Source organism: Eulemur rufifrons, chromosome 7 (genome assembly GCF_041146395.1).
Source record: "Eulemur rufifrons isolate Redbay chromosome 7, OSU_ERuf_1, whole genome shotgun sequence".
Lineage (NCBI taxonomy): Eukaryota > Metazoa > Chordata > Mammalia > Primates > Lemuridae > Eulemur > Eulemur rufifrons.
The window spans coordinates 101,133,229-101,154,751 of NC_090989.1; the positions used below are offsets into that span (position 1 = coordinate 101,133,229).

The window sequence follows — 21,523 nt, forward strand, 5'->3', positions numbered from 1 at the left end:
TATTTTTCAAGGTCTTTGGTTAACATTTTCAGAATGTCTTTAGAATGACATAATAAACAATTCCTCTTTTTAGAACAATTCTAAAAATCCCAAGGCTTTAAAACCATTAAAAATTACTACAAAAAAACTGAGAAATTATGACCATTTCAAGTATTACTTAATAGAGTTGTAGCAGAAAAAATTAATTACCTCATATAACATAACTTAGAGCCAATGAAAGTACATTTAAATGGAATCTACTACTGTCACATGAAGCATTATAAGGGCTTTATAAGGTTTAACATATGCCTTCCAGGAGGTGTCACTGGAACCACTAAATACCAAGTATTTAACTTAAAAAGTGTTAAATTCAAAATCCCTTATTTTAATTCAAAGTTGAAAATTTTCTTTTCATGAGCATATATAACACATAATTGGCATACTAATAAAAAATTTTCTGAAAAGATTAGACATACAAGGTTTTTCAATAAGATAATCATTTGATTAAAGTTGGTTTAGATGCATTGACTATATTAAATGTACTGTATAGTATTAGGGAAAGCTAGCTTGGAAGCTTTTGCATGTATAAATTTCCCATCACAAAGTCTAATTAATCCTTTCTATATCAGGGTTTGCTATAAGACAAAATTAGGTGTATTTTACTTAGTTAAAAACTCCAGGTCTAAATGTCTGGAGATGAGTTTTCTTTACCAACTTAGGGATTAGGGTGAGGAAGAAACACACAAATGAAATCCCAGACTTCTTCCCGTGTCCTCCCATTTTCTTTTCGTCATACTCTACCTCTCTTCCTGTGTGAATCTATCCAGCTATAAATTCTAAATTAAATGGTAGTCCTATATGAAAAGTCAACCACGTTGGTTTAGGATATTTTGTGAATTGCATTACATATAAATAGGAGCACCTGAGATGAGCTACAACTGTGGGTAGAGATACTACGAGTCCCCACTCATTTACAACCAAAGAAAAAAATACCCAGTCCATTACAACGTTTTCCCCTTGTATTCATAAAGTACAAATCAATAATTATCAATGTGTACATAATGAAATTGCTTTGGCATTTTCAATTATAAGAATATGAAAAGGTAAACTTAAGTTTTAGAGATATATCCTCCATTATTCCTCTAAGAACAATTGCCAACAATGAGCAAAGCACTGCTTATTGAAAAATTGGAAAAATTACTATGGAACAACACATTCACCATTTCCTGTAAGTAAAAGAAACCAATCTTATTAATCCTTTTAACCCCTTATTTAGGATTTAACTTCAATGGTATATAAATGCACATTTACACAGGCTACTGGGACATTTATTTATTCATCCAAACAATGGTAGTAAAAGCTTCTAATACCAGGGCACTGTGCTAGTTACTGGGGACTACTAAGTTGATAGCTCTTACCTAGAGGGAATCATGCATATAAATGGTTTTAATGACGTATTTATAATTGCTATGAATACTGGCTACAATATATATATATAAAACAAAATTTTAGAAAATTGAATCCAATAATATGTAAAAAATACATCATGTCCAAGTGGTGTTTCTCTCAGGAATGTAAATAAGATTGGTTTAACACCTGAAGATCAACCAATGAAATACAGCATATTGTTGCATTTCTAAGGAAGAAAATATATATGATCATCTCAATAAATAGATGCAGAAAAGGCATTTGTCAAAATGAAATATTAATTCATGATAAAAACTTGAAGCAAACTAGGGACAGAAGAAAATGTCTTCAATCTGAAAAAGGCACCTATGAAAAACCTATTGTTAACATCTTGCTTAATGATGAATGACTGAATGTTTTGTCACTGAAATCAAGAATAAATGGAGGATATCCTATCTTACTACCGCTACTTAAAATTGTGCTAGAAATTCTAGCTAGAGTAATAAGACAAGAATAAAAAATAAAAGGTATACAGATTTGAAAAGAAAAAATAAAATTTTCTCTAATCACAGGCAACATGATTTTTTATGTAGAAAATCCCAAAGAACCTTTAAAAACTAATACTCTCTAAGTGAATTGAACAAAATTGCAGGATACAACTTAACTATTCAAAACAGAATTGTGTTTGCATATACCAACAATAAAGAATTGGAAACTGAAACTTAAACAAAAATCTATTACTTACAGTGATATGCAGAATATGAAATACTTAGGAATAAATTTAACAAATATATGCAAGATTTATATGCTGAAAACTATAATACTCTGATGAAAGAGAAAAGAATAATTAAATAAATGGAATGCTATCCTATGTTCATGGATTGGAAGACTTACTACTGTTAAAATGTCAATTCTCCCCAATGTGATCTCTAGAGTCAGTGTAATGCTAATCAAAATTACAACTGGATTTGTTTTATAGAAATCAACAAACTGGTTCTAAAATTTATTTAGAAAGGGAAAAGAACTGGAATAGCTAAAGCATTCTGGAAAGTAACCAATTTTAAGACTTAAAACATATTCGAATGTTTACAGCAACACAATTAACAATTGCAAAGATGTGGAAACAACCCAAGTGCCCATCAATAAGTGAGTGGATTAATAAAATGTGGTATATGTATACCATGGAGTTCTACTCAGCCACAAAAAACAATTGTGATATAGCACCTCTTGTATTATCCTGGATAGAGCTGGAACCCATTCTACTAAGTGAAGTATAACTAGAACGGAAAAACAAGCACCACATGTACTCACCATCAAATTGGTATTAACTGATCAACACTTTAGTGTATATATAGTAATAACATTCATCAGGTGTTGGGCAGATGGGAGGGGAAGGGAGGGGATGGGTATATACACACCTAATGGGTGCAGTGCGCATCATCTGGGGGATGGACACGCTTGAAGCTCTGACTCGGGTGGGGCAAGGGCAATGTAGGTAACCTAAACATTTGTACCCCCGGAATATGCTGAAATAATAATAATAAAAAAGACTTAATGTAGAGCTACAGTGATCAAGGCAGTATGGTACTCGGTGAAAGGTTATACAGACAGATCAATGGAACAGAATAAAGAATTCAGAACAGACCTACTCATATGTGGTCAGCTGATGCTTTACAAAAGTACAAAGGCAATTCTGTGGAAGAAAGATATCTCTTAACAAGTAGTACTGGGACAATGAGATATCCACACGCAAAGCAAACCACCTCACCCCATACTTCACACCATGTATAAAAATTAATTTAAAATGGATCATAGATCTAAATGTAGAATATAAACTATGAAAATTCTACAAGAAACTATGGGACAAATCTTTGAGTCCTCTGGTTAGGCAAAGATTTCTTAAATATTATGCTAAAAGCACAATGCATCAAAGAAAAAACTCGGATACTTATGGACTTCACCATAATTAAGAATTTCTGCTCTTCAAAAGACAGCAAAAAGAATGAAATGTGCCATGAACTGTGAAAAATATTTGCAAATTATATATTTGATAAAGAACTTATCCAGAGTATACATAACTCTGCAACAGAAAAACAACCCATTTTTTAAAAAATGGGTAAATATCTATCATGGTAAATAATCACATTAGGAGTGCTTAACAACATTTATCATAGGAGAAATGCAGATTAAAACTACAATGGGACACCTCTATACATCCACTACCAAAGCAAAACAGAAACTACTGGCAAGGATGTGGAACAACTAGATTTCTTATACATAACTGTTGGGAGCACAACATGCTTCAGCCACTTTGGAAAAGCAGTTTGCAGTTTCTCATAATGTTATACATAAAATTATTATGCCAGCAATCCCTGTCTTAGGAACAAAATCCCAAGAGAAACAAAAACTTATGTTCACACAATCCTATTTGAGAATGTTGTAATAGTTTAATTCATAATCACCCCAACCTGGAAACTACAGCATACTTCAATTAATTAATTCACACAATGGAATACTACTCAGCAATAAAAAAGAAATAAACTATTGATATATGCAACAACATGGATAAATCTCAAATGCATTATGCTTTAGTGTGAAAGAAACCAGACTCAAGCCTACATATTATTATTCCATTTATATAATATACTGGAAACATTAAAGTGTAGGAACAAAAAATAGATTAGTGGTTTCCGGAAGTTAAAAGTGGTGAGAATGGTTCACAAAAAAGGAGCATGGGGGAATTTGGGAGAATGATGGAATTCTTCTACATCTTGATTTTCAGTGTTGTTACTTGACTGTTTGCATTTGTCACAAATTAAAGAACTGTCACTAAAAAGGGTACATTTTACTATATATAAATCATTAATTTAAAAAAAGACATTGTTAAGAAAATAAATAGGCAAGGCATAGATGGAAGAAAATATTTATAAAGTACATTTCTGACTTGTATTCAGAATACATAAATAACTCTACAATTCAACAATATAAACAATTTCTTTTAAAATAGGCAAAATACATGAGGGAAATATTTCACAAAAGTATAGAAATGATAAATGATTGCATGAAGAGATGCTCCACATCATTGGTTACCATGGGGAGGCACATTTAAGTAAATGCAATACAACATATTCAATAGAATGGCTAAAATTAAACAGAAAAAAAAGCTAACACCACCAAGTGATGTCAAGGACATGAAGCAAATTAAACTCTCATACCTTGCTTGTGGAAATATAAAAAATGGTACAGTCACTTTGGAAAGCAGTTTGGCAGTTTCTTATAAAGCTAAAGCTATACTTACCATATAACCCAAGCAATCCCAACCCCATTTCTATTCATTAACAATCCCATTCCTAAGTATTTACTCAAGAGAAATAAAAACATATGTTTCTGCAGACTTGTACTCAAATGTTCATATACGTTTTACTCATAAAAGCCATAAACTAGAAACAACCCAACTATCCAACAATTGCTGAATGAATAAACAAACTGGTATAGCCAAACAATGAAATACTACTCAGCAATAAAAAGAACTGATACTCACAACAATGTGAACAGATCTGAAAAGCATTATGCCAAGTGAAATACTACAGACACAAAAGACTACATACTGCATGATTACATTTACAAGGCATTCTAAAAATAGCAAAACTTGTAGTAATATAAAGCAGATTAGTGGTTGCTAAGGTCCAGGAGTAGGGAGAAAGAATTGACTTCAAAGGAGTACAAAAGAACTTTCTGAAGTAGTGTACATGCTCTTTATCAAAATTTTTGGTCACAGTTACACAGCTGTATACACTTGTCCAAATTCATTGACTTTTACACTAAATATTGGGGAATTTTATCATGTTTAAAATTAAACCTTTGCTAGACCTCTTCAAATTCTTTTCATAACCATAGAACAATTAGAAAATAAAGAAAAGCCAAAAACAATTTTTAATAACCCTAAATTCTACTGTCCAGAGACAATAACCCCTATTAGTATTTTGACATACATCATCTTAGATATTTTTTAATATGAATAGGAACTTTTGGTAACAACTTTAATAGAATGAAATTCTTCACACTGTTCGGAGCTTTGTTAAATTCTAAAATATATCACAAATATGTTTTCATTTCAGTAAGTTCATTATGTACATTAAAAAAAAAGAAAAGGAAAAGTTACACTCTGATTCTCCTAATTGTGAGTGAACACCAAAATTTCCTACTGTATTATGTATTTTTGTTGTCATAAATTATTTGAACATTTGTAAAACTTGTTTTTATTAATATGTAACTCAATTCACAGGTCTTAGATTCTCTAAGGAACATACTTTTTAGTTTTGCTAAGCAAAATTCAAAGAAACCTTTTATAAAAATATAACATAATCTTAACTTTTATGGGATGACAAGAAAACTAAAAAATAACAGTTAACACTAAATAAACATTAAAAAATAATTTTTTGGAAGAGATAAAAGATTATTTGTTGCCATCAACTCTTTCTACTTTAGAAGATGCTGTACTTACACACAAAAAGGGCTACTCTATTTAAACAGTTTTTTAAAAAAATTTTATTGTGAAAGAAAAAAGAAACCACAGGGTTTAAAATGTAATGAGTGATCCTATTAGTTCCACCAGACTAAAATCATACAGTCTACGTATGTGGTCTTTCAGCCACATCTGTCATGACCCGTTTTTACATCACAAAATGTAAAATACTAAGCAATGATTTACTACATCAGACCTGGGAAAGTATTCATCATTTGATTTTCCCCTAAAAGAAAAAATAGTTCATAGGAAGACAGGTGACAGTTCCTTTTTGCAGTGTGCACTCAGGACTTAGCATTTTAGAATCAAATCCTAATGTAATATAAGCAACAAAGACAAAATTGTAATAAAAAAGGATTAAATAAAATGGAAAAAAAATCTCAATCATGATTTTCTTAAAATTCAAATATTTTGCTTGGCTAGAAAACATGGATCAATTATTTAAAATATGTAAAAATGTGTGTGTGTGTATATATATATATATATATATGTATATTACCACATAGTATATGCTCAATAAACGGCACTCTATTTTAAATAGTTCACAAATCACATTTTTATTAAGCACTTGTAAAATGATCTGATATTCCTTTCAAAAGCTCTGTTACACTAAAATAGAATTTTTACTTAATATAAAATGTATAGTCTAGAAAAGACTATATGTTTTTTATTTCATTACATTAATTATTTCTTTGAGTTATCTGAAATTCACATTCATCCCTTTTTGGCAAATTTCTTTACATAACGTTATTTTACTCATTGAAAACAAACAAACAAACAAACAAACAAAAAAAAAAAAAACCAGACCTATTATTTCCCCTATTAAAAAAGGTTGACTATTAGTTCAAATTTTTTAATGGTTTAAATTTAAAAATATTAAAGGGTAATTAATTCTAAAAAAACTTGGTACATAATTCTATAGTAGATAAATTATTTACAATGATTCTAAAACCACTGAAAAAGACTTGCATATTTGATATATAAACAAGCATCCAAATCTTATACACTTGTCAGTCTTTTAATAATGAAGTCGGGGAAAATAAATTCACAGACACCCAAGTGAATTGGCAACTGTAAGTGACAGAAGCCCTTCTAAATCCTCTGTTTACACTGGGGATTAGTGGAGTAGATTTTGAGTTGCACACTGAACAGTCCATGGTCAAGGGAACCTGCTCCCTGTCAGCCCGCAGGGCATAAGGACAAAGCATGGTCCTGGTAGGAAGTGACCCATAAACGTATTCCTACCCAGGATTTATACAAAGCCAGTCTGCCTCACAGAAACTCCATATGACCATTAACTGGCCTGCAAGGCCTGCCAGGAGGCCTAATTACAGGTCTACAGAGCCCAATAACAAAAGCTGAAGGGCTTTAGCCTAGGGATGATCTGCTTTATACTGACTTGAGAGAGTCCATATAGAGGACCCAAAAGAAAGAGGTTTAGCTTTAAAATTCTCCCCAGAGATCTAGCATTGTGCTCAAGTCCAGAAAGCCCACATGCAACATACTTCAGCTAGGCTTAAACATATCACCCTCTCAAAATTAACATTCAACTACTGTCTGCTTAACATCTGCTCAAACATGGCAAGTTGCTGTGATATTGTTAGACTCTAGCTGATAGCTTTCTTCTTACTAAATATTATTAGGGGTAAATAATAGCTATTCAAACATAAATGTGTAACTGATGTTAAAATAAATAACTTATACTTTTAAAAAGCAATTTACTTAACATTTCTTTTTAGGAAACACTAACTTTACCTTTTTGGAGTAACACAAAGCCAAAAATTATGATCACTGTTGGAAACTGAAAGTTAAATTAATATTATCAGTTTGATTTTACATTAAAACTATTTAATTTTATATAGAATTTCTGAAGTTTGCATAACCATACTTGATAGGAAAAAAGGCTTTAACCAATGCCCAAGTCAATTAAACTATTTAAGGTTTTATTCATTTGTTTCTTTATGAAAGCACTCTTCTTAATTCCTGATAATGTCTTTTAACAGCATAAGCATGCTGGTACAAGGAGGATATGTGGCTCAACTTAAAGCCACCCTGCTGATGCCATAAAAAACTATTCCTACACCTACTAGCTAACATTTATAGAATGCTCAGTTATGTGCTAGTTGCTTGCTATTCTAGAGATTTGATTGTATTAATTTATTTAGCTCTCATAAAAACTCCTTAAGGTACTTATGTTATTACTATTATTATTCCCACTTTGTAAATGAAAAACTGAAGTTTAGTAGCCTTTGACAACTAACTACCCTATGGTTTCATCAGTAAATAGGGGAGCTAGGAATGGCACCAGACTATCTGACTTGAGAACTTTACTACCATATGATATTGCCTTTCATACTAATTGCTGATATATACTGAATACTTAACTATGTATCAAATATTGTACTAAGTGTTTTACAAACGTTAACTTATTTAAACTCTATATCAACAATGTACTATGAGTTACATGCTATTTATTAATATCTCCATTTTACAGATGAGGGAATTAAAGGGCAGTAAAGGAGAAGAGATCTGCCTAAGCTCACAAAATTTGTTAGTGAAGCTGGATATAAATCTGGACTACCAACACACAATCAAGCAGAAGTCTACATAGGAAAAAAATAAGATTAAAAACTATTTATTTATATGAAGTAGAAATTAACTTTTCAATCTCTTGCTCTTTTTTGAGGTTTGCTCTAACACGAAAGCCTCTCTTACGATTAATCAGCCTATTTTTCATAGCCACAGATCAGTGGTCAGAAACCTACAGACAAAACCTCTGTCAGCTTTAAATCAGGGTAAAGCAGAGTAGCTTTCTATGCTCCCCGGAAACAGTACAACATTATCAAGGCAATCTCATTTGTAATTCTTTGAATCCCAAATATTTAACGCTAGAATGGACTTTAGAGAAGTGCTGTGACTTCTACAACCACATGGCTATGAAAAAAGGGGCAGGACTTGGCTTCCAGGTACTTAACAGGCAACTAAGAGAATCAAATCTCAGTTGAACATGCTGCAGAAGAATTGGGATGGGGTGAGACACTTATGGAGTATTCCTAAGCACAGCTAACACCTGGATATAATGCATCTGTGTGTGTAACTAATCTGTGTTTTTACAACACTTAACCAGCTTCTAACCCAAGAAGGGTCACTGAAATGCATGTCCAGAGCTAGGTTTAGGAATAAAATATTGGTGATCATAAAACATTATCCTAGATTTTTCAAAGTTATAAATTTAGCTACTGTGAATACTTTTTACGGTGAGGGGAAAAATACTTTTTCCTGAATGGAAGCTTAATCTTTTTGTGTAATAAAAAAAAACTTCCTTTAGAATCAAAGGCTTGAGGACAGAAATTATTTTATTGAAAGGTAATTGTAGAACTAAGCCTAACAGAATAAAGTATGTGTTTGGTAATATTTTCTATCACCCTTATTTCTACCCAACATAACTGAGGAATTTAACCCACAGATAGAAATAGCTCAAGAGTCATAAATCACTGGAGTTGAGTTCTGGTTCTGCCACTTATTTATTAACTATTTAATTTTTTACAAGTTATTTAGGCTTTCAGGATTTTTGTAAAATGGAGTTAATTAGCTCTCCATGCAGTGATATGAGTCAAAAGATAAAGATTTATGAAAGTGATTTGAAAACTATAAGGCACAATACAAAAGGTTGTAGGTATTATTTAGGAAATGGAATAATTATTACACAGATTTTATGATAAGTTGTTTTACCATATATGTAGTTAAAGAAATTTCTACCCTTTCTTATAACATTAGAAATATAATTCTAAAGGTTGCATGTGTCAATAATTATATTAAAAGTAAAATATTAAGAAGACTTCAAAGAAAATTATACCTTAAAAATTGTGTGAGAAGTGTTGTCTTCTCATGCTGATGAAAAATATTTATATTTTGGAAAAATCTGTGCTTCAAAACCATCTTCAAACCCATGAGCAAACACACTTGGCATAAGATGATACTGTGTTTTTGCGGAAAACCCAGACAACGTTTGGAATGGTGCCATCAAGTCAAACAACAGTGAGAGTAAAAATGATGGAGACAAAGAAGTCCTTAACAAAACTTACTATCTTTCCTCCTTCTGTTTGATCATCAGGTTCTGTTATCTTTTCTGTCAAACACTACCTTACATTTTAAGTTAAAAAGTCAGATTATATCATATATCTTCTGCTTTAAAAGCCAGGAAATTTTTAGTATATTTATTATAAAATATATCATACAGTGGCTAAGATGAGCACATCAGCATTTGAAGGTTTAATTTTCAGATATCTGCATCATTTGTTCCTCCACAATGACTTATTTACCAAAGATTAACAGCTGGAATTTTATTTGGTATAGTACCACTGTAGACTATACATGTTGTTAACACTGCTGGGAAAGATGTAGAAGTTTTAAATATGATTCCTAACCTTCAGAAGTTTATTTCATTGGAAAAATAAGTCTAACATTTATGAAACAATTAAATAGTAGTATCACTGGTATATGAGTAAATATCAGTGTAAATAGAATGCATGGACAAAGACTAAAAGAATTCAAAGGAGGAGAGAAAGATTATGTGCTGGAATTATCAGGGAAATCATGTAGATATCTTATTTTAAAGAGGTCTTTAAGTGCTTGAAAAGGGGAAAAGGAAGGAGAGACATTTACAGAAGGGAAAAAACCACATGTGAAGATTCCCAGGTAGAAAAGAATATGGGTAACTCAAAGAACAATGAGAAGTATAGTAATGAATTCTAGAAAATAAAATTAGAAAACTCTGTGGATCCACTGTACAGAACCTTACAATCTTAAGCAAAGAAGTATAAAACTGATTTTGTGATTGAGAGCCAGTCGATAATTTTGAGCAAAGGAGTGGCATTATCATATGGTACCTGAGAAAGAATCATCTAGCAGTGGTATTCACAAAAAACAATATGGAAATAAAAATTTTCTGGTGGCTACTACATGTCATGCTCTGGGCTGGGCACTTTATATATTATAATATTTATTTTCACAACAACCCTACAAGATAGTTATTATCTTTCCCTCTTACATATGAGGAAATTATGACACAGAGAAGTACCCAAACCTAAATATTTTCAAACAGGCAACTTAAATGTGTGATGTGTCTAGTTGAGACAATAGGGAACTGTAAAATGGTTCAGCTGCTATGGAAAACAGTTTGGTGATTTCTCAAAAAAGCTAAACACAGAGTTACCATTTGACCCCCAAATTATTCTCCAAGGTATACATCAAAAAAACTCTGCAAAAAGGTTCTCAAACATGTACACGTATGTGCATATTTATAGTAAATCTATTCACAGGAACCAAAAGGTGGAAACAGCCACAATTTTCATCAACGGATAAACATATTATATGTATATACACACACACATACACGGATACATACACACACAGAAGAATATTAATGTACCATTAAAAAGCTATGAAGTTCTTTTTTATCTCAACCATTTATCCATTTATCTCAACCTTGGGACTAGGCTGGATTCTAACCACAAAACTTAATAGACTGTGCTCAGGTTCTTCTTATCCCCTCCTTCATCTATTTACTTATTTCCAATACAATGAACACCTTGAATTCATCACCAAAACAGAGAACTAGAACCTTGAAAATAAGTTCTATATTTGCCTATGTACTCCTCCCCTCTCCATCCATCTGCCTCCCCCTCCAAGGCCACAAGTGCTCATTAAAAACAATATTGGATGCTTTTCAAAAAGGTATAATATGTTACATCATATTTTAAAGCAATATATTCATGGTACTGGCATCAAAAATCAAATAGATATTATAAATCTGATAAAAATGATTATTTAACCAGTAGCAATGAAAAGTAGCACAGTACTTTTGTAAAACAACTAAGCAAAAATGTATAAAAAACATTCTAAATATTAATACCCTCTAACCTCATAAACTCATTTCTATAGTAATCAATCCCAAGAAAATAATCTAAAATATATATAACACAATGTGTAAGAAGATGTTCCTTACAGTGTTATTGGTAAGAGAGAAAAGCTGGAGACAATATAAATGTTCAATAAGAAGAAAATGATTAAATAAATAATTCTACATTTAGCTAACATCTGTTCTTTGTTTACACAGGCTAAAATAAGTATTTTAATTTGAAAACGTCATAATTTTGACTATTTCCCAAATTCAGAGAATCTAACTCTTTATCCTAAACTAATAAAATTTAGAATGCTAAATTTAAAAATCAGAGGTGACAACTGGGACAGATATAAACACTATAAGGTCTGGACTGTGAGATCTTTTTTATAATGTGTTTCAAAGTCATATTAAAAGATTTTTTAAAAAGCTGTACAAAACTGTGAAAACATTCTTTATAATTGTATCAGCAGAAACAAATATTTTCTGGGCTACAAAACACAAATATTTTCCTTTAAAGCGAGGCTTTGTCAATATTCAAATTATGAACTGGAAATATTCTTTCAAAGCTAATTGCCAAGCTAAATGCTACTGAAGAATGAATGCATTTTATATAAATGATAGAAAATCATATTAATTAGCTTTATCCCATACCATATTTATTTGAGAGTCAAATATGAAAAACATGCTAGCAAGCAAAATTTAATAAATAATGTTTTCTGTGTAATTAAAGCTAAAATGAACAAGATAAATACATAAAATAGAAGTGATTTTTAAAATAATATAGCAAGGGTAGAGAGACTTCGCATCAAAATTAAAACATTTTTATACTTATATGGTTAAGTTACTTCTTTAATAAATTCGGGAAGCTAGTATATCACTTATACCAGTGTTTCTAGTCTTTAGATTGTGAACACTTTAAATGGGAATACAAAGAGCTAATGCAAGAGATCCTTCAATCAATACACACATATGTATTTTCTTGATCAATGAATACTAAAAATGTAACTACTATCAATTGGTAGTTGGAAATTATTTTTGATGTTAAAACAGAATTCTCATTTTTCTAGCTGAAAAGTATGAGCTCTTTGGAGATCTGTAAAAAATCAATAATTTTAAGAAATATGTACAGTAGTCCCCTCCTCATCTGCAATCAGTTTTGCTTTCTTCGGTTTCAGTTACATATGATCAACTGTGGTCTAAAATTAGGCGAATATAATACAAGATATTTTAAAAGAGAGAGACAATATTCACATAACTTTTATTATAGTATACTGTTATAATTGTTCTACTTTATTTTGTTGCTGTTAATCTTAGTGTGCCTAATTAAAAAATTAAACTTTATCATAGTTATGTATATATAGGAAAAAACATAGTGTGTGTGTGCATATATATATATATATATATATATATATAGGGTTCCGTACCATCTGTGGTTTCCTGCCACTACTGGGGGCCTTGGAACATATCCACTCTGTAAAAGGGGGAACTACTGTAGTAATTTTGGCAACTTATTGTTTGAGTAAGTTACATAATTTTTTTATTGCAGCATATTACAGGGCTACAAATGTGTAGGTTACATATATTGCCTTTGCCAGACCCGAGTCAGAGCTTCAAGCATGTCCATCCTCCAGACGGTGCTCACTGCACCCCTTAGGTGTGAATTTTCCCATCCCTTCCTCCTACCTCCTACCTGCCTGACACCCAATGAATATATCTATATCTATATCTATATCTGCACATACATTTTTGAAGAGCACATTAAGCTTCAAAGTGAAGTATCAGTATTTAGAAAATATAACATGGATTTTATACATTTTTTAAAAGGTAAAGTATTTAATGTCTATATGATACTGAGCATGATATCTAAAATCAAAGTCATAGCATTATTGTACCATTGAGAAACAAAACAAATAGCATTTTAAGTTTAGATGATATCCAGAACACATAGTCCAATGAGTTGCTTCAATGTAATTAGAGGAATTATTAAATGACACTGACATCATTTCCTTTAGAACAATGAAAATCTCAACTTAAACATTATACCTTATAGAAAAATGAAAATGGATCATAGTCTTAAATGTAAAATGTAACACCATAAAACTTTCAGAGGAAAATGTTAGAAAAAAATCATGATCTGGGGTTAGTCAAAGAATTCTTAAACATGCCCCCAAAAGCACAGTACACAAAAAGAGAATAATAATAATAAATTGAACGTCATCAAAATGGAAAATTAAAATTGAAGCCGATTTTATAAATGAAAAGGTAAATAATGAACTTTTAGCATAATATTTACCAATTTACTATAGCAATAAATACGATAATATAAGGACATACATATAATCTAGATCTCATACATTTTGAGTATATATGAAAATAGGAGTTTTCTCTTTGACTCATCTGTAAGCATGCTAACAGCCTAGGATATATTTGTTACTTTTTCACTTCATTAAAGTTAATTATTAACACTTACCAGCAGCTTCAAGAACGAGCTGTAGTCTGGCTTTGGCCTGTTCGGCTGGTGGCTAAAAAAAAAAAATTAAAAAAAATCAACCATAAAAGACAGTTACAGGTCAGTTTTAATAGATGGAACTTTAAATTAATGTATATTTATGCAAGTATCAGAAAATTTAGAGAGCTTTATCATAATCACTATTAATACCCAGCCATATCTTGCATTTTGCACATAAGACGCAAGAATGATGTTCTTTCAGTTTTTTTCCTAAAAGAAGTTTTGTTTACTACCCAGCATTGTACCAGTCATCAATAACATAAATAACTGCAATTTAACAATGAGGCAAAACACACACATTTAACAACATATTCTCAAGTTGTGCTATTTCTTTGCATATGGAAACATGCAAGTGACCTATTAGAATTTAAATATTAATAGCAACTTGAAGTTCAATAGTTCAGGCAAGTCAGACCCTAAAACCAAATATTTTCTGCTTTCCTAACTGGATTAGAAAGGAGCAATTGTGATGAAGAGAGGATACAATGTGATTTATATGCTTTCAGTTCCTACTAACTGCTCTAAAATTGTTCTTTTCAGTGAGCCTTGATTTAATAGAGTTGACTATGTTGAAACTAAACTACTTTCCTACAGTGACTTCATTCTGAGATTTTTGGATAACATATTGATAGTATCCAAACTCTAACATGGGTTGTTATTAAAGTTATGACTTTCATGAATGATCTGTTAAAGATCTGTTAAAAACTCTTCTTAATACTTAAGCCTTGACTTTACTAAATTTGTAAAGATGTCAGCAATAAACTAAAACTAGGTAAATAAACTAAATTATCCCATTTTTATGTATGAAAACCATCATTTTGGAATTAACAATTTATGTGATACATTAGAATATTTTGCTATTTGTAAAAAAAACCAGCTTTAATGAAAATAACTAAATAATTGGATATAGAAAGAATATGCTATACTCAGAAAAGTTTATGGTGGTTTTTGTGCTCAACTCAAAAAGAGGAGTTGAGTACTTGTAGCAGGAATCTTACGATCAGAAAAGCCTAAAATATCTAATATCTGGACCTACAAGGACAAATTTGCCAACTCCTGCCATAGAAGATGGAAAGGCTTAGAAGAATTTTAAACAGAGAGGTGATGTGATCAGATCTACACTTTGATACATCATTCTAGCAATATGTTTGAGGATGAATTAAAAAGAATGTTACTACAGGCAAGGAGCTCAGTTAGGTGGCAATTAACGAACTCCAGGTGAGACGATGAGGGCCTGACCGAAGCAGTAGCAAAAAGGTCAAACAGGAAGAATCAGATTTGAGAAATTGGTAAAATGAAAGGACTGACTGGATATGAGAGAAGAAGGGGTTGACAAACAAAAAAGAGTACTTTATGTCATATGTTTATAGGGAAAATGTATGTAAGTATGCTTTACAAAGTATTGGAAATATATGACATCAAATTAAAATATCACAGCAAAATATCAATAGAAGACTATGATATCTACTGAACATAATCTAACAGTCATAAACTAAAATGCCTACAGGCATCGAGCAGTTAACACAAACATTTATGACAATAAATGGCAAATGACACTTGACATTAGTATCAGGGAACACAGAGAGTGCAGAACTGTGGAGTACATGCCCCACCTAAAGGAAGCAGCAGTACTCATATACCAACTGATTGCAGTTATGCAGAAATGCAAGCCTAGGGTCATGAAATCTGTTAATTTTTCACAAGTATTTAAGTCGCCATGAAAAACAATACAGAACTGTGTGGAACAAACATAGAACTTCTATAGGTTAGGTTCAACTCCAAGATAGTTTGTAATCTCTGCCACGCACAGTAGAAACTTGATAATTCATGCAATATAACATAACTAGAATGGCAAGAAGGAAATGATACTCTGACTAGCAGGTCCTAAGCAAGCTAAGAATTATGAAGCATACATTTCAGAATGTCCTTGTAAGCAGTTTCCTTTGATAGAAAAATCTTAGACACTGTATTGGTTAAGATATTTCATGGGAAAGAGTTTTTTGTGTTCATAAGAAAAGATTTTTTAACAATTAAAAAATATTTAGGACATAGAAAAAATATACAGAAGAATATGTACCTAATATCCAATGAAACGTTAACAATATTGTTAAAGTCTTCTACCCCATGAAATCTTCCTCCATAGCAGCCCTCTTCCTCCCATCATTTATAACCACTATCTTCAAAATATGGTGATTACCATTCCTAAGGAAAGATTCTTGATGGATACTGTCTATGATAAAAACATCTGCTAAGATTTATTTATTTTTCACTAATTACTACAACAATCTATAATATAGGACTCATATTTCAAAGATAAAGAAAACCAGGGAATAAAAACTGTTCAGTAATTCGCTTCTACTAGTAAATGACAGACTAAAATTAAGACTCTGACTCCAAATCTCAGGATCCTTCTAAACAAATCAATAGGATACTCATGAAATCAAAAGAATTAATTTAAATAGCTATAAATGCATAAGATAGGGTTTTGATTCTGTTTAAAAAAATATGTCTAAAATAATACAACTGATCCAATAAATAAATATAATTCCATTCTAAATACATTTGCTTATGCAGATATAACTTCCTAAATTTCATTTATGAAATACAGGGGTGAGCTCTAACTATGGGGACAAATATATTGTTAGATTGACCAGAGATTTAAAAGTAATCTGTATTTTGTAAATATTTTTACTTTGCTCATATTCATTGCCCAAGCATTTTTCTTGGATAGGGTATGCAGATGCAAATGTTCTCACTTTTTGTCCATCTGCAAATATGTTTTTTTTTTTACTATGACTGCTGAATAAGGTGAATGAGTGTGGAATTCTTGGGCTGCAGTCTTTTATTTCAGTCACCTGCCCCTCAAATCCTTCCCAAGGGCTTTGTTTCTAGGCTTGAGTTTGTCTCAGAAGAGGGAAAGCATCACAACAGGCTGCTTGGCTGGAATCCTCTGTGTCCCACCTGAGTATCTGCATCAGTAGCTGCTTGGCTCAGAAAAAGTAGCTCAGTTGAAAAGGGGAATGGAGAGGAGGCAGTCAGATTTATATTGCCATTGTTCTGGCTGCAATTTATAGTTACTTTTTAAGAAAAGATTAAGGAGAAAGAAGAAACGGAATATAGAGTTAAAAATTTTTTTACACCAATCCATTTAGTTATGCATCATCATACTATTTGGCTCAGAATGAAAATAGCTTTGAGGCTTGAATGCTAACATTTCTAATGTTTTAGCTATTTTTAGCATGTATTAGATTCCAGGATCAGTATGAATTCCACCTAAAATTGGTAAATGGTACTCATATTAATCAGAACCAGAAATTATCTTAATGAATAAATACCAAATACAAATGCATGGAATATATATAATACCAAATACAATTGCATGGAATATAGTAATTTTTCAAAGAATTTTTAAACAAGGACATGCTTAGGAGTACAATGTCACAATTATATTGTATGAAGGAAACTTATGGAGAAAAAATTATATTCATTAAAAAACAATATTGCTACAGGGGGAAGACCAGAAAGAAGACAGCCATCTATAAGCCAAGGAGAGAGTCTTCAGAAAGAACCAACCCTTACAACACCTTGATCTTGGACTTCCAGCCTCCAGGACTGTGAGAAAATAAATTTCTGTTGTTTAAGCAAAACAAACAAACAAACACACTCCAGTATTCCTCACATCAACATCAGTAGTACATCATTAAAGAATACCACCAAAATGGAATTATAGAGAATATAAATATGGTTCCCCTGAAAACATAAATGTTACTATTGACATTAGCAGAAAACTAAGAACAATGTGAACTTTTACTAGAAGTCTTCAAAGTCTGTATTAAATTTAAAGTTGATTATTGTGCTAGGGTGTGATAAATTAATATAGATACTATACCATAATTATAACTCATTTAAAGAAAACTGTGCTACTGCTAGAAATTCTTATCCTATAAGGCTTAAAATTGCTAAAATTGGAGGAGGGGGAGTTGGTAGTCTTTCTACTGCTATGGATTCTCCAGAATTGCCCTTCTTCCTTCCCTACCTAACTCCATTTGTAGGCCCCAGGGTTAGAGAAGAGAATCCACTTTCTTAAGGAAAGAAGAAGCTCCTAAAATTAGACCAAAAGATAGGCTTATCTCATCATGGTTTGTGCAGATGACCATTCTCAATGTCTAGACTTTTTCCTTTGACTCTGGATATACTCTTATATAGTCTCATTCCCTGAGTTCCTTATAAATATTCTGCGTGTCTAGAGTCTCAAATCACTGCCAAAGGTAACATTCAAAACCAGTATAATCCCTTGAGCAATGACTACATAAAAAGAGAGGAGAAAAAGAAGCCTATCCTTATATAAACCAGTTTACACACTAAATTGTTCAAACTACTTGTTCATCTTTCTCACTTCTGTTCATATTCAGCTCCCTGAATAATGAATAAAATTAGGATTACATTATACAGTTTTCAGAAGTATCCTCAATTCCATATTATCATATGTTCTTTTTATACAAAAAGAATATACAGAAACCTTTAATCTACTTATAAGAGAGTAACTGAAACCTCCTGTTTAAAAAGAATTTACAGTTGAAATATTTTCATACTTCAGATGTTGTAGGCAAATGGTGTTAGGGTATTATTGGACCCTTAGAGAGTCTTGTCATTACATTCAACTGTTTGAAATTTATTACTTTAATTTGTTCAAAAAAATTTATGAACTACTTATATGTATAAAGTACTTTGCTACAAGTTGAGGATAAAAAGATAAATAGACATAATTTATGACTTCAAGGATCTTACAGTATATAATTAGAGAGATAATCAAAATAATAATGTTAAGAAAGAAACTACTAAATTTCTACACTGTGCCAAACATGTGGGTTATTTCTATCTTTTCTTAAAAATTTTTCAAACAGCTTTATTGAGGTATAATTGAACTACTAACACAATACATTCCATATATTTAAAGTATCTGGCTTTTAAACTCAGCATAATTATTTTGAAACTCATCCATGTTGTTGTGTCTATCAATAATCCATTCCTTTTTGTTGCTGTGTAGTATTCCATTGTAAGGATATATTAATACCATAATTTCTTTATGTGTTCATTTGTCAACAAATATTCAATGTGTTTCCAGTTTTTGCTATTATGAAAAATGTTAAGAACATTTAGGTACAAATCTTTGTATAAATATGTGCTTTCATATCTTTGGGTAGATATTTAGAATTGGAATGGCTGGGTCATATGGTAAAAACATGTAAAACTCTCTAAGAAACTAGCAGACAGTTTTCAAAGTGACTTTACTTTCTCAGTCGTAGTGTATGAGAGTTACAGTTGCTCCACATCCCAGTCATCACTTGCTATAGTCAGTCTTTTAAATTTCAAAATTCTAATAGGTGTGTAGTGGTGCCTCACGGTGGTTTTAATCTGTATTTCCCCAATGACTAATGGTGTTGAACATCTCTTCATACACTTATTTATTATCCATATATCTTCCTTGGTAGAACTGATGTTCAAATCTTCTGCCAATTTTTTATTAGATTGCTTTCTTAATATTGAGTTTCCAGTAATTTATCCCATATGTAGTTTTGCAAATTTTTATGTCGAAAATGCAATTGGACTTTTAATGAAGCCCAATCCACCAATTTCTTCTTTTATGAATCATGCTTTTTTGGTGTTAAATCTAAAAAATCTTTACCTAATCCCAGTTCACAAAAATTTGTCCTATATTTATACCTAAAAGTTTTATAATTTTATGTTTTACATTTAATTTTATGAAATGCTTTTAGTTAATTTTTGAATATAGTGCAAGGTATTCATTGAAAACCTTTTTTTATTAGGGTACTGTATATGACTATCCAATTGTTCCAGTATCATCTATGGGAGAGATTACCATTTCTCCACTCAACTGCCTTTGCACCTTTGTCAAAAATCAATTTGCCACATATATGTACACATATACATATGAGTCTCTTTCTGGACTCTTATTCTGGTTCTTTGATCGGTTTGTCAGTCTTGATGCCAATACCACACTGTCTTGATCCCTATTGTTTTATATTCATTCTTGAAATCAGATAGAGTAAATACTACAACTTTCTTCTTTTTCAAAGTAGTTTTGGCTTTTCTAGCTCCTTTGCATTTCCAATTTTTAGAATAAGCTTGCCGATTTCTTCAAAAAGCAAGTCTGCTGGGATCACTCATGTGATTGCACTGAAGCTACACATCAATTTGAGGAGACTATACATCTTAACAATACTAAGCTTTAGCCTGGTATACCTTTTTTCATCATTTTTACCTGTTAGTGTTTTTATATTTGAAGTATATTTTTTACAAGCAGCACATAGTTGAATCTTGTCTTTTTATACAATCTGAAAAACTCTACTTTGTAATTGGAGTGTTTAGGCCAGGCGCGGTAACTCACGCCTGTAATCCTAGCACTCTGGGAGGCCGAGGTGGGAGGATCGTTTGAGCTCAGGAGTTCGAGACCAGCCTGAGCAAGAGCGAGACCCCATCTCTACTAAAAATAGAAAGAAATTATATAGACAGCTAAAAATATATATAGAAAAAATTAGCCGGGCATGGTGGCACATGCCTGTAGTCCCAGCTACTCGGGAGGCTGAGATAGGAGGATCCTTTGAGCTCAGGAGTTTGAGGTTGCTGTGAGCTAGGCTGACGCCACGGCACTCACTCTAGCCCGGGCAACAGAGTGAGACTCTGTCTCAAAAAAAAAAAAATAAATAAAAATAAAAAAAAATTGGAGTGTTTAGATCAATTTACACTTATGTAATTACTGTCCTACCACATTGCTATTTATTTTTCTGCCTTCTCTTCAAATGCGTATTTTATAATTCTATTTTATAGTCTTTATTGGCTTACTAGCTATAATTCTTTGTTGTATTTAGTTGTTTTAAAGTTTAAAGTGTACAACTTTAATTTATCACCTTATCTTCATTATGTCATTCTATAAATATCATAAAAACCTTAATATGGTATACTTTAATTTCTCTGCTCTGAGCCTCTCTGTATCATTACTGCCATCGCTGTCATATGTTGTTACAAACTCTATAATACATTGTTGTTGTTATGCTTTAAATAGTTATCTCTTAAAGAGATCTATTTACCCATGTAGTTATCATTTGTATCACTCTCTATCCTTTTATGTCAACCCACTTTTTTATCTGGTAACATTTTCCTAATGCTAAAAGGGTAT

At 31.6% G+C, this 21,523-nt stretch overlaps 1 protein-coding gene across 1 annotated transcript in view; it reads right to left on the reverse strand.

Moving 5' to 3' along the window:
• Positions 1-21,523, reverse strand: part of RSRC1 (arginine and serine rich coiled-coil 1) — a 401,178-nt gene that overhangs the window by 156,422 nt on the left and 223,233 nt on the right. The window contains exon 6 of the mRNA XM_069472003.1: positions 14,287-14,338. Coding sequence (XP_069328104.1) covers positions 14,287-14,338 — 52 coding nt within the window. The remainder of the gene's footprint in view (positions 1-14,286; positions 14,339-21,523) is intronic.